This window comes from Rhinopithecus bieti, unplaced genomic scaffold, assembly GCF_001698545.2.
Source record: "Rhinopithecus bieti isolate Rb0 unplaced genomic scaffold, ASM169854v2 scaffold_14937, whole genome shotgun sequence".
NCBI lineage: Eukaryota > Metazoa > Chordata > Mammalia > Primates > Cercopithecidae > Rhinopithecus > Rhinopithecus bieti.
This window is the reverse complement of record NW_016808492.1, coordinates 1,768,986-1,785,525: the sequence shown is the minus strand read 5'-3', so window position 1 is coordinate 1,785,525 and position 16,540 is coordinate 1,768,986. Positions and strand designations below refer to the sequence as shown.

Below are 16,540 nucleotides of genomic sequence, written 5' to 3'. Positions count from 1 at the left end.
AAAAATGGCAAAGAAAATTCAAAACAATGGGCCACTTCAAAATCACCTCTGTGTTGTGAACGTCATCTGACACTATTCACTGCCATGCTGGTAGAGGGAATCCTGGAGCCCATTTAAGGAGCTTAGAGACTACAGCAAGAAGAAAGCTGATTTATCATTGGGGCATCATGGAACCCAAAGACAACAGTTAGCTTTGTGGTATATTTTGGTGCTTAAGCTTGAAAAAGATTATTCTTGGAACTGGTGGCTTTTAAAATAATGACATTACACTGAGAAAGCACAACTCAGGGTAAGCTGAATCCTATCCTATCTTATTTATTCTGGCATACTGAAATCCCTATCACCCTAAATTCTCGGATTTAATCAGGAAGAAAATGGAGCAGGCAGCCTTTTTGGTGGCCAAGCCAGCAAGAGTGGAAAAGAAACGACAGATTCAGTTTAGGAGGACATTACAAAAGAGTGTTTAGGAAACATGGCCATTGGGTAAGACAATTCCTAAACTACCTGCAACACAGCGGACGTTATTTCCACGTACAACAGGAGGTCTCTCAAGCACCCTGCCTGACCCAGTTCACCTGACCACAATGGAGAATTGTTTCTTCCTAAAAGGAACATTAACTACAGTTTAATCCAACTTCAACCCAATTGATCCTCAGATATTTGCTAAGAACAGCAGCTGACCCACAGTTTGCTATAAATATTTGTTGCATAAATGGAAAATCCTGTTTTTAGGCTATTTCTCACATTCTCTTAAACAAATAGTATCAATTTCTTTATTCACACATACATACACACACATATTTATCTATCACAGGCTTCAGTTTTCTATTTTATTATCTCATCTTTATGGCTTTCTTATAAGGCCTTTATAAGCCCTCAAGGCTCCACACTGCAGCATTCAGTGCCCTAAACATAGATACATACGCCCTTGTTTTCCTCCCTCACATGTTTGGTGTTGGCCACTTCTATTTGAGATTCTTGGCAAGGCCACAGGCACTGTAGTCTTTTAAACCTTCACATACCTTATAAAATATTTGAGCAAGAAGAAAGTTGAGTCCATTTGGCTCAAGCTTTTCAATTTTACAAATGGAAATCAAATCCAGACAAGTTAACTGACTTAACCCAAGTCATACAATGAATTAGCAGAAAAGCTAGAACTAGAAACTAAGTTTTAACCTATACAATGTATTTTTTTATTATATCTACTTGTCATTATTTTCCATCAATAATTATTTCAAGAGAAAATCCAGGCAAATGCACTAAGTCCAAATATAACTTCTATATTCAATAAATTAGAAAATTCTGCTTTAAAATAAGAATGCTTTGCTTCAAAATAGGTTGGCAGTATTTTCAATGAGCCTCATTTATGGATTACTTCAGAAATAAAGACAATAGGTTTATGATACCAATTAAAGAGTTTGTAATTACAGAACAAATATGAGGGGAAAGGACATGTCTGGAGTCTTGAATTATTGCTTCACTTTTATGAGATCATATATTTTACATTTATTTATTTATTCATTTATTTTGAGACAGGGTCTCACTCTGCTGCCCAGACTGGAGTGTAGGGGTGCGATCTTGGCTCACTAAAACTTCTGCCTCCCAGGCTCAAGCGATTCTCCTGCCTCAGCCTCCCGAGTAGCTGGGATTACAAGCGTGTGCCACTACCACCCAGCTGATTTTGTATTTTAGTAGAGATGCGGTTTTATCATGTTGGCCAGGCTGGTCTCAAATTCCTGACCTCAAATGATCCATCTGCCTTGGCCTCCTAAAGTGCTGGGATTACAGGCATAAGCCACTGCACCCGGTCTATTTTTTAAATGTATTTTAATTCTAGATTATTTCCTGTTAACTAAAGTTGGCCCAAAATATACAGAACAAATAATCCCTTCCCTTTAGTTTTCTCAGCATATCCCTACTGATTGCTATTCTACAGAGTAGAATATATGATATATAATCCTAAACATAATAGTATATAATCCTAAATGCTACAAATATTGCCCTAGTTCAATTAAAATATGCAAGTTACTCATATGTATTTCAGAAATATATCAATTATATGAAAAAATGTTATATTCCTAACATTATCAAGTCCTCATATTGTGATTCTAATTCCTTTATTGTTCATGTGAAACACACCCAGATAGAAGCTGCTGTTTTGACGTCTAAAATTCCTGATCCTTTTAAAGAAGTGGATGTTTTGAATTCTGTTTGTATATATCCATATATATTATACACTATAACCCCAAAGGAATGCCAAAACAATGAAAATACTATTCTCAGATTTCCAGAAAATACATTAATTATGAAGTCATCCCAAATTCAAGAATAGACATCACTGCACTCTTCCATAGAACTGTCTTTATATCTTGCAAATACATATAAATACAAGTGCCCTTAAAAGCAGGTTCTCATCAGATGAGTGATCAAATCTTTTAAGCAATGCTAACAAAGAATAAAGCCCTATGACATTGTCTTAAAGTAACAAGTATTTTTTTGTCTTGGTCTACAAATACTGTCTTTTACTTCATCATGAAGAGCTGAGTAAGCAATGACTAGTATTTTGCTGATAGCCTTTATTCTGCTCCTTGACCAAGGGCAGCTATTATTGTGCTCCTATGTAAAATCTGGATGCAGACAGCTCTGCTGAAGGTGCATACTGAGTCCTCCTCTTTGCAGAATCCCACACTGTGAGGCACAAGTGTCCATATCCTTACCAGTCTAGTCATCCCATTGAGATACGCCAGGGCACCAGTTTCCCCTCAGTGCACAAAAGGCAGCATAAATTCCACACTTCTTCAAATTCAGAAAAGACAAAGGAAGGGCACAGGAGCAAGTCAAAACTCACTGCTGAACCTCCATCAAAGAGCAGGGCAAGCTGACGAGCTCTTGGGCAACAAGTAGGAAGCCAGGAAAGCATGTTTTAATAGAATGGATGATGATGCATCGACGAATCTTTTCCTTTCTAAACAGAGTATCAAGCATGTTCTTTATCTTCTAATTTATGTTCTCAAAGGGAAGAGTTCAGTGATCGTTCTATATTAAAGTACATTGTTTTATATGTTATGTTATAACACCTTGAATTCCAATAAAGACAAAATTTTAGCATGTTACTGTTTTAATATTACATACAGTTTCTTTAAAATGTGATGTTTCCCTAATGCAAGTGAGCAAGTGTTGAGATTTGCCATGCAATACTACACAGAAGCTCCCCTCTGTAACGTGAGTCATGTAAGGTGAAATAATGATGTAATAAACCAGAGTAACAACTGCCATAGAGAGAAAAGTATATACTAATAAATAAATGCGACAGATCTTATAGTTACATTCTCTTCTTTGAGAACGAATGAAAAGTTTCAGTTCAAAAGACAACTTTCCCATAAAATCCAAAATCACCAGAAACTAGGGACTCAGCATCAGAGCATTTTCCTTTACCAGAACAATGAAAATGTTACCATGGAGGAATATTAAAATTATAACAGTGCTCACCTGAGTGCTATAATTAAAACTGTGTCAACATTTTCCTTGTAAAACAGATCTTTCAAGGGAGATTGCGCATTAACCATTATAGCTGACTACAGACTTATGTAAGACGCATAGGCTATTTTTTCTTCTAAGAAATATATTTCAATGGAACCAAATCTGATGAGGCCCCGGGCTCATATACTGTAAGAAAAAATAAACCTGACAGATTTTAAAGCAATATTCAGTTTATAACAGATGATAATAATACATTATTTCATCGTTCCTTTAAAATTCTGTGAAATTGAAAGATTGGTAAATGTTATTACGTTCACCTTTAACATATGTTTTGTTCTCTGGTAATCATCTTTAAACATATTTTTTAAAGTACATACTTCAGAACTCCAAAAGCAAAAAGCCCTTGCAACTAAAGGTATCTCTTTTCCACAAATGGGGATAAACACACAGGACTGGAAGAATCACAACAAAAACTACCCTGAGACCTGCCATCTGTAAGTTCCAGATATTTAAGGGGGGTGCACGAAAAGTGACCTGAGTTGCCCTTTGCTCAATCTTATAACAATAACAAAAGAGGATTTGTTTAAAAGGTAAATTTTATATCAAGATGAAGAGAAAATCAAGATAGGATAAGAGGTGAAGTTAATAACCTATGATATCCTTTCTACCTGTGAGATTCAGCCACCAGTGTAAGCTGATCTTTGAAAAGCCAGTATTAAAAGGGCAACGTGAGTATATGGCTGATATTGGATCCATTATTTGGCTTCTCATCTGTAAAATAAATTAGTTGATGAGAGAATGTCCACCTTCTCTAGGATATATGTTACCTATGGATCCACCAAAAATCTTGTAAAGTAGAATTCTCTAATTTTCCTACAGGTGGTAGAGGCAACCAATATTAATCTAGTATTCAAGTCACAGGTTTCTGTAGCACAGATAGTTTTGATAAATCTCTTTTCAGAAAAACAAGGTGACTTTTTTTTTGTCTATAACTCTGCTTGGCTGAAATGTCTGCGTGAATGTTTGCATGTATGAAAGTGCACATGCACGTGGGGCCACATGCAGAGAAGTGGGTTACATCATAGTTACTCTCCCTAGGAACAACTTTGATTAGATTATATTATGAAATTGAATAATAATACCATCTCTTGTAAAAATAAAATAAAATTTGTGCCAAATAATACTAATTTCAAATTTATTAAGGTGACTGCTTCAAGGTAATATTGGTTAGAATCCCAGAATAATATCTTATACATGGCCGGGTGCGGTGACTCATGCCTATAATCCCAGCACTTTGGGAGGCCGAGACGGGCAGATAACGAGGTCAGGAGATCGAGACCATCCTGGCTAACATGGTGAAACCCTGTCTCTACTAAAAATACAAAAAAATTAGCCGGGTGTGGTGGTGGGCACCTATAGTCCCAGCTACTCTGGAGGCTGAGGCAGGAGAATGGCGTGAACCCAGGAGGCAGAGCTTGCAGTGAGCCGAGATAGCGCCACTGCACTCCAGCCTGGGTGACAGAGTGAGACTCCATCTAAAAAAAAGAAAAAAAAAAAAAAAAAAAAAAAAATCTTATACATAAATTCAAGTTTTAGTAAATTGTTCACAAACATTTTACCTCTGGACTGTCTTTAAATGTACCATTCCCTCCATGAGGGAATATAGTGGTATATTTATATTTATATATAATGGCATATTTATAGTTATATATGTTTATTTATATATAATGGTATATTTATATTTATCTCATAGAGGTAAATATACCTTCATGATGGTGGAGGGTGGGAGGAGGGAGAGGAGCAGAAAAAATAACTGTTGGGTACTACGCTTAATATGTGGGTGATGAAATAATCTGTACAAACCCCCAAGACATGAGTGTACCTATATAACAAACCTTCATGTGTACCCCCAAACCTAAAACTTATATGTATATACACCATTCCCATTCCATATCTAATATATATAAAACTTTTAAATGGCAAAAATGTCCTACAGGACAATAAAAAACAGCACCACCCTTGCCAATAATGTTGTAGGAAAAATGAAACTTCTTGGTCTCCTCATATTTGAGCAAAACACATGTACAGTTATAGAATAACACCCTATAATTTCCCTTCAATGGTTTGATCATAGTCTCTGAGCCAAAAGACAATATTCATCCATCTAGTCACTGATGGCTGGGATTGCATCAGAGCATTACTCAATGCTGGATTGATGACATGAGACTTCTAAATAAAATGATAGCTCCTGCATATTTATATAACATGTCCTACTAGATATTGAAGGAACTTTGCATGAGTCACTGAGATATTCAGTTTATATTGTTAGAACGACACTGGAAAATGAGAGAAAACCAATTTGATCAATAAAAGAAAACCCTTCTGTATCACATTAGCAATAGGGACTAGAGCGACCTTACGTGGGTCACAACTCCCCCCATTGTTTCCTAGCTACTGAATGCAATAGGGATGCATTACCAGGGTGAAGTCAGCTGAAATGGCCAGGGAAATCCTGATGCTTTTTTCTGTCACGAATTGGTATATGCTTATAGAGGTAAATGTGACACAAGGAAAATAATACAGGACTTGATGTCAAAAGACCTGTTTCTGCAACCTAATGTATTTGTGCATTTATAAAAAACCAACATACTGATACTCAGTTTTATCAACATACTGATACTCTGTAAAACCAGTATGGTAATACCTATGTCACAGGGTTCTACAGAAGACTGAATGCGGTAAGATATGTGAAGGTGTTTGGTAAACTGATATTTAGACAATGTACAGAATTTATATGATGGCAATATGCCTCCAAGAGATGAAGAAGTATTCCCCAATATAATTATCCTGTTGAATTCTTCTTTTTTTTTTTTTTTGTTTTGAGACGGAGTCTCGCTCTGTTGCCCAGGCTGGAGTGCAGTGGTGTGATCTCGGCTCACTGCAAGGTCCACCTCCCAGGTTCACACCATTCTCCTGCCTCAGCCTCACAAGTAGCTGGGACTACAGGCGCCCACCACCATGCCCGGCTAATTTTTTGTATTTTAGTAGAGACAGGGTTTCACCATGTTAGCCAGGATGGTCTCGATCTCCTGACCTCGTGATCTGCCCGCCTCGGCCTCCCAAAGTGCTGGGATTAGAGGCGTGAGCCACCGCGCCCGGCCCTTTTCGAATTCTTGATAAAGCCATCACATGCAGACCATTTTTATGCAATACAACATTGTGTGTTAGTGATGTAAATTTTGAGAGATTGCTACAGTTGATAAGAAATTTGCTACATAGTATTAAATACTTCACATATTTAAAGTGATAATAAAAGTATGGCAGCATGACAGATTATAAACTAGCTCTTATGATTAACCATATTTCACACAAACTCAGTAATTCTAATCCAGTAATTTAAGTTCTGTGACTTTGTTAAATTCAATGTTGGAAAAGCATGACTGACTGAATGAATGAATGAATGGATGGATGGATGGATGGATGAATGAATGAATGAATGAATGAATGAAAAGGGAGAGACAGACTTAAACCCAGCTGTTTTTGTACAATACTCAACATATAAGTCACTTTCATTACTTGGCTTGGGTTTCCCATTACAAACACTTCTCAATTTCTTAAGTGTCTATTATGTAAGAAACTTGGTGACAAAGAAGATTCTAATAAGTATATATCAACATTCTCATTTGCCATTCACTTCCATTAATACCATAAAACTCAATGTTTATTCTTGATTTTGAGTGTCTTGATATGTTCCTGTAAAATATTCTAATGAAATTTGGAATTGTCGGAGGGAATCCTGCAAATCTGGAAATTTAAGCCTTTTGTAGACAGATTTTTCAGAAGAACCATCTTTCTATGTTGTCATTTCATTGGTGCCTTAAATGTTGCTGGCACATTTATACATTTTATGGTTAAAAAAACTGTTTAATTTGTAAACATGCCCTAGAGCATCCTGAGAGCATCAAGCCTTTGAATATTTCTTCATGAATTGATTCAAGAATAATGAGCTTGGCTGAATGCAGTGGCTCATACCTGTAATCCTAGCACTTTGGGAGGCCGAGGTGGGAGGATTGACTGAGCCCAGAAGTTCAAGACTAACCTGGGCAAAATAGGGAGTCCCTGTCTCTACAAAAAAAAAAAAAAAAAAAAAAGCTGGGCTGCAGTGACACATGCCTATGGTCGCAGCTACTTGGGAGTCTGAGGTAGAGGGATCACCTGGGCCTGGGAGTTTGAGGCTTCAGTAAGCCATGATTGTGTCACTGCATCCAGCCTGGACTACAGAGCAAGACTATGTCTCAAAAAAAAAAAAAAAAAAAAAAAAAAAAGGAAAAAAGAATAATGAGCCAAGAGCACAAGAGCAGGTTCACTGGCAAATATGCTCACCATCTGAAATCAAATCTTTAATATTATGACCAAATGGACCTCAGGGGCTCAAGCAGCTGCCCCAGGTCACTGACACAGAGACAGTCAAATCCCTCAAGTGAGTGGTTCTATGATGAGTTTAGATGTCCAGAAAGTACCCAAGTTGCATTTAGGGATTTAATGTTGGCAGCCTCCAAACAGAAACAAAAGAATAGTCAAAGGTAACTTTAAACATCTTTTAGAGCCATGAGGTGTAGAGACTGGCATGGGGGAACCCACAGACTGAAGCACAGGACTAAACACTGTCAGGGCCAGACTCTACTCTCAGGGGGATAGGACAAGGAGCACTGCCAGCCAGCTGGGGAAGGGGAGCCAGGGTCTACACTGTCAGTGAGCTGCAAAGGATACACACAATGTGATGGCACCACTGACTACCTGTACTAGGTGAATTTCAGTCTGGCTACTGATGTTTAAAGAGCATACTTTGCGCTGCATTCTCTAACTTCATTTCATCATAGCATAAAAAACTAGGGAACTATGAATCGTCTATTTCTACTTTGCAACACCTGTGAGTACAGTACACATATTATATATATATATATGTATTTATATATGTATTTTTTGAGATGGAGTCTCACGCTGTCACCTAGGCTGGAGCACATTGGCACAATCTTGGTGCACTGCTACCTCCACCTCCTGGGTTCAAGCAATTCTCCTACCTCAGCCTGAGTAGCTGGGATTACAGGTGTGCACCACCGCGCCTGGCTAATTTTTGTATTTTTAGTAGAGATGGGATCTCACCATGTTGGCCAAGCTGGTCATACAAATAATATTTTTATCGAAGAAGATACACTCTTCACCACAGTGATCACAGATTTTTTTTTTTTTTATCCAAATAGACATTTCAGAGAAGATTTGGGCCAATGCCCAGGTAGTCATATCAAAGGATTTGGGTTACACAAGGATCATTACAAACAATAAATGTCAGATGGGTCTCAAAACAGAAATCAAGCATGTAAGGAATCAAAGCAGCCGAGAGAGGGGGACAGGGCTTAGTTTGGGTGGGAGAAGTGGCCTAGAGAGCCCAGCCTGCGGCAGTCATGCAAAGAAATCAGAGATGTAGAGAGATGGCCCTGTGGTGGAGAACCAGCTGCCTGATAGTCTCAGAAGACTCGTGAGAGAAGAGGAAACTGTGGAGGAGGAAGAAATGAGTAGAAGGTACTAGCTGTTGCAAAAGAGAATCTGTAGGATAGTTGAAAGAAAGACTGTATTGCAGCCTCACTGAGAACCGTCAATATTGAATGAAAGAACGCAGGAGTCCAATCTGAGGAAATCACAGGTCTGAGACATTCTTTATCAGGTTAGGAGGAAGAGCAAGGTGAACCCTGAAGATAGTGAAGGACACATTGAAGAGGGAAAAGAAACTGGGCCCCATGAGCAGGTCCAGTCTGGTAGCAGAAGCATGGCCAGCACACGCAGGCAGTGAAGGGCAAGAGGCCCCAAGCGGGAACATCACTGCTGAGGGGCGCAGTCTGGGTGGACAGAGTCTGCGTGAGAGCAGGACAGCGGCAGCCGTGTCATCTGAGTGTATGAGGGCAGAAGGCCCTCTGTGTTGGAGATGAGTTTGATATAAAAAGTATACATGTGGGGAAACTCAGAACTCCGTCAGGCTTAGATCAGAAACAATTTGACAGAATGAGTTATGCTTTCTTTAAGATGAAACGGACTTTGCTTGAGTCCCATTACTTTAAAAACATAGTGAATCTATAAAATAAAATAATTCATTGTCACAGATTCCACAAGCTAATATGAAAATTAAACCGCGCATTACTTTTCTAGTAGCAAAAACTATTGATTGACTTGATTGACGCACTTCTCTCCAAATTATCTTTTTAGTTCCCATTGATTAAAGAAAAACAAGACACAACTAAGCAATAATTTTAAGAAGCATCCCTGAGGTCTATTTTACTATTTTATAGAGATAAAAAAATAATCATTTGTGGTGTACTGCAGTGAGGAATCTTGTGAGACCATATATACACAATCCCATTCTCATGTCTTTCTTAAATAAGCATTTTAAACAGAACTGTTCATTAAATAAGGGCTACATTAAAACAACAACTGGATTCAATGACTTAATTCAATTTTGGAGCCTTCTCAGGTGAGACTGAATGATCACCTAATGACTCTCTTTACTATTAAAAAACAAATAGGGTTTTTTGAAAGCAAGAAAAAAAATAATGTGAAAATAGAACACTTGAAGTAAAATTATAATCATTATGATGCTGTCACTTTAACATCTATAGACTTAATTGTTTTCCAATTGACATGTGAGAAAAAATGTCCCAGACTAGGTAAAAATATGCTGCTGAATGTTCATTGGAGAAAAAATAAATAAATAAAGACAACAAACAAAAAAAGGCAAAGCGATTCTAGCTCTCAGGTGCCTAATATATGATGAGACCACTATGCATATCTTGGAGACAGAAATAAAGGTTTTCCTTTATTTTTTCTTTTCCTCTATTTTTCTTTTTAAAAGGTATGCATGAAAGAGGTACAAAGCTCATTATAATACAATGTGAGCTGCACATTGTATACACCAGCATTATTAGATGTCTGTATCGTTTTTAGCCTATACTTCTAATAGCTACAAGCTTAGGTGCTGGATTTATACAAATTGAAATTTGCAACTTTTAATAACCTTAGTGCTTCCACAGACAAGTATCTGTCTTCCTTCCTCAACCCCTTCCCTGTGTTTGCCAAGAAGGAGGGTAACAGGAGTAAGATGCTGTGTTTGGAAGCAGGAATTCCACAAACTGTTGTTAGACATCCTAGTGATAGAATGGAGCCTTCACTTTCATATATGTGCCCATTTTGAATTTACTGCATTTGCTGGTTACTGTGCGAAACAGGGCACAATAACTGTGTGAGCTGCTGCATTAGCAAACTGGCTAAAGTATCTCTGTCGTTTATACTTCCCCACTGCACAATCAGAATGGAAACATTTGCTCTATTGGAAGGCAGTGATAAGGACGGATTTTAAAGTTTCCATTTTAAGTGAAAATGAAAGAAAAATGCTCTTCTAGATGTGTTGTGCCTTTGAGCTCCATTTGAAAAAAGAAAAAAAAAAGGCAGAGAAAGCTGCTGTGAAGGTCACCGAGTGAAAGAACTTCCTCAGGGCACAGAATAAATTAAATCCCAAGGAAAAAATAAAATGTGATTTCCAGAGTGTGAGGCACAAACTCCAAATGACAATGATTGACAGCCAAACTATATCCGTGCAATATCCAAGACTGCACGTTCTCATTTACCTCAGTGTAGCCAGCAAGCGCCCATTAAACATCCGTCTGATGCCCAAATTAACCTTCTTGGCAAACTGAAAGAGGCACAAACTATCATAATCAACCTTTCATTATCACAGCAGCCTCTAGTTAAAGGGTCAGAATAATTGTGCCATCAGAGCCTTGATTGTTTTCAATCAACAGACGGCTGGAGTGACAGCTCGGTGATGGAGGAGTCTGATGAAACCGCACCAGGCCTAATCAGAGCAGATGAAAGGAAGGCATGATTGGTGCAAATGAACAGTCGTGCCTCTCCTTTTCATTTACAATCTGAAATTACTCTTAAATTTGTGGGGTTTTTTTTCCCTCCCTTATGAGCACCACTGAAAGAATGTTTGACTTATTATGAGTTCTGACAGTGCAGAGTTATAAAACACAGGTAGGGTTATCAGCTGAGGCTTTAAGTGGGTATTCAGCATAATTCTAACAAATTCACTCTTGAAAAGCACAAAATGACTAAAAAGGCTTCCAATGACCTAACCTCTCAGTGCTGTTTCATTAGCAGACCCATTTATTCTGCTGCTGTTAAATGATGAGACGATAAAACCAAGGGCAGGAATATCCTGTAAATGTTTTCTCTCAGTCTCACTGCTCTGCTTACTGCAGTATTAGTTCCTTTGCCCCAAAATCCTTAGAGTTCTCTAAAAGCAGTAAGAACATTAAGAGCTCAAAAGAGCTCATCCATCAGCGGGTATGCCTCAAACAGGAGTTGTTTTTCCTTAAGAACTTGATGCTATGGTGGGAACCACAAGTGATAGGAAAGGGACTGGAGCCCAGCCATCCAATGTGGATATCAAAAAGAATATCCGGGGAAGGAATAAAAAATTCTGCAATAGGCCACGCTAAATGTAGCATAAAAAGAATTTAGAGAGAATTGAAACACCATAAAGCTGTATCTATACAGCTGTTTCTGTTAACAAACTACTGGCATTAACATCCTTAAAAAGTTTAGTGATGAATGGAATATACACTTGGAGTGCTAAAAATAAGCTTCTACTTTCTATTTTCTTTAATGCTGAGACCAACAAGCCAATCATGGGAGTATTATGATTTAGGTCAGTGCTGCAAAACAAAGGAAAGCCTTTTAGCTGCAAAGATTAATATGCATCTAATATGTATGCGTGTGTCTACCTGCAAGTGGGTGTACTGTGTGAATCCCACCTGCATATGTGTAAGTGATAGAGGACAGGACGGCTGTTGGCTCAGAATCCAGGGTAGTTTTTAACCTCTTTACTCAAAATTTTTATATAAAACTTATGCCATTTTATTAGCTAGATTGGGTATGAGAATGATGAGATGGGATATATAACTAACAAGGTAAAAAGAAGACTTAGAAAATAACAGCCTCGAATTTTCCATGCAATATTTAGCAAAATTTGTTGCCTCTGAACCTGGGTCTCATTTTATGAGCCAATTGCTCACCATGAATGTATCCAGAATGTACAAAATTCATGTAGTTCTACCTATATGTAAATGAACTTCAAACAGAATATTGCCAAACCCTGCATATGACTTTCTGCAAAATCTCAGAGTTTTTGTTTTGTTTTTCAGAAAACAGTTGTCAAAGAAAGCTATCTGGGAGGTAGTTCAAACACATGTATTTTCCAAATCCATCCTCACTCTCACACACTTTCTCAAGTGCTGCATTCCTCAGCGGATCACTTTACTTCTTGTGTGCTCCCGGGCACCTTCCACAAGCTTTATCAATGAGTGACACATGCTCCATCATCTCCTGAGGGTTTAGTTCTCTCAGTGTGGTGCTGGCTTTTTAAGGCATGACTTCCTTCTGCCCAGAAGGCAGTTTGTGTATAGGTCAAATAGGAGTGGCTTCAGGATACTGACTACACATGGGGTTGAAAACAGGATTTCCTGGCTGTTTCACAGAGCATGAAGACAAGAGGCAGGCCAATTTGGGTAAGTGCCTATTCTAACTCCCAGAATCCAAGGGGTGTGGAATTAATCATTCTAAAGCACTACACAGCCCCTCTACATTGCCTAAAACTTACATGAGATGAGAGGAGCAAAAAGATTCTTCAGGGGACCTGGCAAACCTGATAAGTCAACCCCTTTGTTTACTTTATTATTTACACTTTATTGGATTGATATGGGGCTTCACTCCAAAGAGTACGTAGTCCTAGCAGCGGGCAGAATAAGGAATTGATTACAGTCCTCAGCAGGTCCAATGTCATTCTCACTGCCAAAGAGACAGATGCCTAAAGTGTATTTGCCACTTAACTAAGCGTCGTCCTTTCTGGATGGAGAGGTTTAGTTTTAGTTTCAGCTGTGAGTAATTTTCCATTGTGATTGGCTGACTTATAGTCAATTTAGTATAATTAATGCCAAATTACATTGTAATTCACGTAGAATTACAAATTAAAAGCTATATTAAGAGCAAATGAATTAATCAAAATTAATGATATTATGCTCACTTGTTTTAAAGTGTTAATAAGATAGGTCCTCCTAAAACGTTTAAACTTTAGCGCACCATCCATCACTCCTTTAATTACCTGATTTCCTTGTGTGGCCAGAGAAGGTAGCATGTGGGCATTCCTCATCAACAAGAACACACACAAAGAAGATATGTGCACTCAGCCTCTGGTGTGCGGGGTCTTTTTAGCTCCTGTTCTTGAAGCATAAGTAATACCGTGCCACTTACTAATACTGACTTGTAACTCTTCCTATAGACAAAGGAGAACAACGCACAAAATCTTTGATACATAACTTTAGAATCATTCATTGACTTTTTTTTTCCTGAATTTGTCTTCCTGGTTATGCTTTCTCTACCAGAATATCAAAATAGGTTTGCAGTTCATCAACATGCCACCGCACGTAACAAGGAGGAGGTGGTCAGATGAAGGAGTGGATCCTCACCATGGCGAATGCATAACTCTGTATTATGAGCATAAAAAAAGCCCAAGAATGATGTATGAATGCTTTCCTGATTATGATCTCAGAATGGCCACTTTTCTCCTCCAGGTGTGTTGAGTCAGGGTGTTATTTTTCCTTGTAGCAGAAGTTTTGGATGCAAGGGTGGGAGAAGCACTTCTAAGGAAGTCAGTATTCAACAACAAATGTTGAGGCTTCTCCTGACATCTCTTTAGAATGTAAATAATCCTAGAGCCTCTGGGTCACTTTATAAGTAAATTTACATCCTCTCCTTCAGAAATCCCAGAACAGCAAATCTCTATGGTCTGACACAGCCAATCAGCATGATTGTGATCTAACACTGAAGAAAACGGATTCACAGGATCATTTGTGTTGGAAAGAGACTAACATTTATCAGTTTCAAGAAATTTGTATCTTTCACCTTTTCTCTTAAGCCCCATATCTAAACCATCACCCAACTGTCAATTTCTGCTGCATACATTTCTAAAATTTCAATATATTGGGCATAAAATGAAGATGGAATGATCAGTCATTTCCATTTGTTCCTTCCAATATCTGGTCTCAAATAGAGAAAACAGCCTACAGACTTTTTCCCACATGGTCTGTGTCACTGCAGCAGAAATAATGGCACTCCAGGTTCTTTTTAAATCTAATTTATGTCTCTTGGTCAGATTTTAAAGAGATCCTCCCTTATCGTCTTTCATTTCCTGCTTTATACTACACCATCGTGTCCTTTGAAGGAATAAAAGATGGTTCCCTCCCTCTGCCAGAAATCTCTATGCATTCTTCCTTATCAAACCATCCAGAGCCCCAGTTTCTGGGCTCTGATCAAAAAAGACCCTCAGCAACACTTTCCTGTACTACTTTATTGGAGACATTTTTGCAACTTCCCACAAAGTCTGACAACAGGTGAAAATGAAAACTGGTAATTTATTAGGAAATGTCTACTTCTGGTTCACTCATTATAGAGTAATATATAAAAACCTTTGACTTATGAGATGTATAAGGCACTTTGAGGTTCTGTTTTCTTAAAGAGTTGGTATATTTCAAGAGAATACAGTGAAACCTCCATTGAAATCTATATTGTGAAGTGAGTCAACTATTGAACTTCCAGAAGCTTTAGTTTTCTCACTAGTTAAAATTTGGATCATACTTGCCTTATCAACCTTAACAAGGCTGATGAGAGACTCAAGAGAAATTATGTGTGTGAAATGCTTTAAAATATAAAGCTCTCTAGGCTTGTAAAGAATTATTATTGTTGGTATTATTATTGATGGACTTCTATGCTAGCCTCAGGGTTTCTACCTTGTATATGGCTTATAGTTGGGTTTTACTTTTAAATCCCTGATAACCCAGGTAGCAGCAATATTACTGCAGGCCACCAATGCATAAGTAATATTCTCCAGTCATCTTTTTCCTTCTCACAGCAGCAACAACGAAAATATCAGTCTGGAAACAACATGAATCACAATGAAAATTAGAAGCAGAGAACACAAATATGTCATATCTCATAAATCACCTTGTTCTGTTGTGCTTATTCTTTAAAAAAAAAAAAAAAGGAAAGAAAAAAAACTATTAACTCATGAGAACAGCAGCACATGAACACAAGTTGGGTCTCCTGTAATTTCTGATAATCACTGCCCCTCACAGCTACTCAGCAATGCACAGCTCTAGCACTGAGGATTAGCTGGAGCAAAGCCCCTCTGAAATGAACATGTCATGCATCTCGCAAAGGCACACAGCCCAGACAAACAGCAGCAAAGCCACGAGTCAAGCTACTGGGGGATGCACCCTCACAGAGGAGTTAGCCGCATGTAGATCAGGAGGAAAGACTAAATATATGCTCTGGCAACTAGGAGAACCAATCCCTGAAATAGCAGCATTACTCCATGTCCAGCTGGGGGCCCCTCAAAGGATAAAACATCCTCTGGGCATAACATTATTTGGGATGCAAAGGAGCCACTGTTTATTTTCTTCACTAACATCTAAGAAGAAGGAAATGGAGATACCCTCATCACATTTGTAGAAAAAAACTATACGTAGTTGGGAGAAACTATAAGAAGTTTCAGAAAGAAAATTAAGAAGTGGTACAAATTTGCAAGTTGGGACTACAGGTATGAATTTCATGAGTTTAAGAAGTGGTAAGTTGGCCGGGCGCGGTGGCTCAAGCCTGTAATCCCAGCACTTTGGGAGGCCGAGACGGGTGGATCACGAGGTCAGGAGATCGAGACCATCCTGGCTAACACGGTGAAACCCCGTCTCTACTAAAAAATACAAAAAAATCTAGCCGGGCGAGGTGGCGGGCGCCTGTAGTCCCAGCTACTCGGGAGGCTGAGGCAGGAGAATGGTAGGAACCCGGGAGGCGGAGCTTGCAGTGAGCTGAGATCCGGCCACTGCACTCCAGCCTGGGCGACAGAGCGAGACTCCGTCTCAAAAAAAAAAAGCTAGCTAGATAGATAGCTAGATAGATA

General features: G+C 38.5%; 1 protein-coding gene across 11 annotated transcripts in view; it reads right to left on the bottom strand.

Annotated features, from left to right (window-relative positions):
• KLHL32 (kelch like family member 32) overlaps positions 1-16,540 on the bottom strand; it is a 253,431-nt gene that overhangs the window by 34,468 nt on the left and 202,423 nt on the right. The window contains exon 7 of one of the 11 annotated variants that reach the window (XM_017886769.1): positions 13,732-13,861. The exons of the other annotated variants lie outside the window; for them this stretch is intronic. Coding sequence (XP_017742258.1) covers positions 13,772-13,861 — 90 coding nt within the window. The 3' untranslated portion in view covers positions 13,732-13,771. Of the gene's footprint in view, positions 1-13,731; positions 13,862-16,540 lie in introns of those variants that run through there. 11 annotated transcript variants of the gene reach the window in all.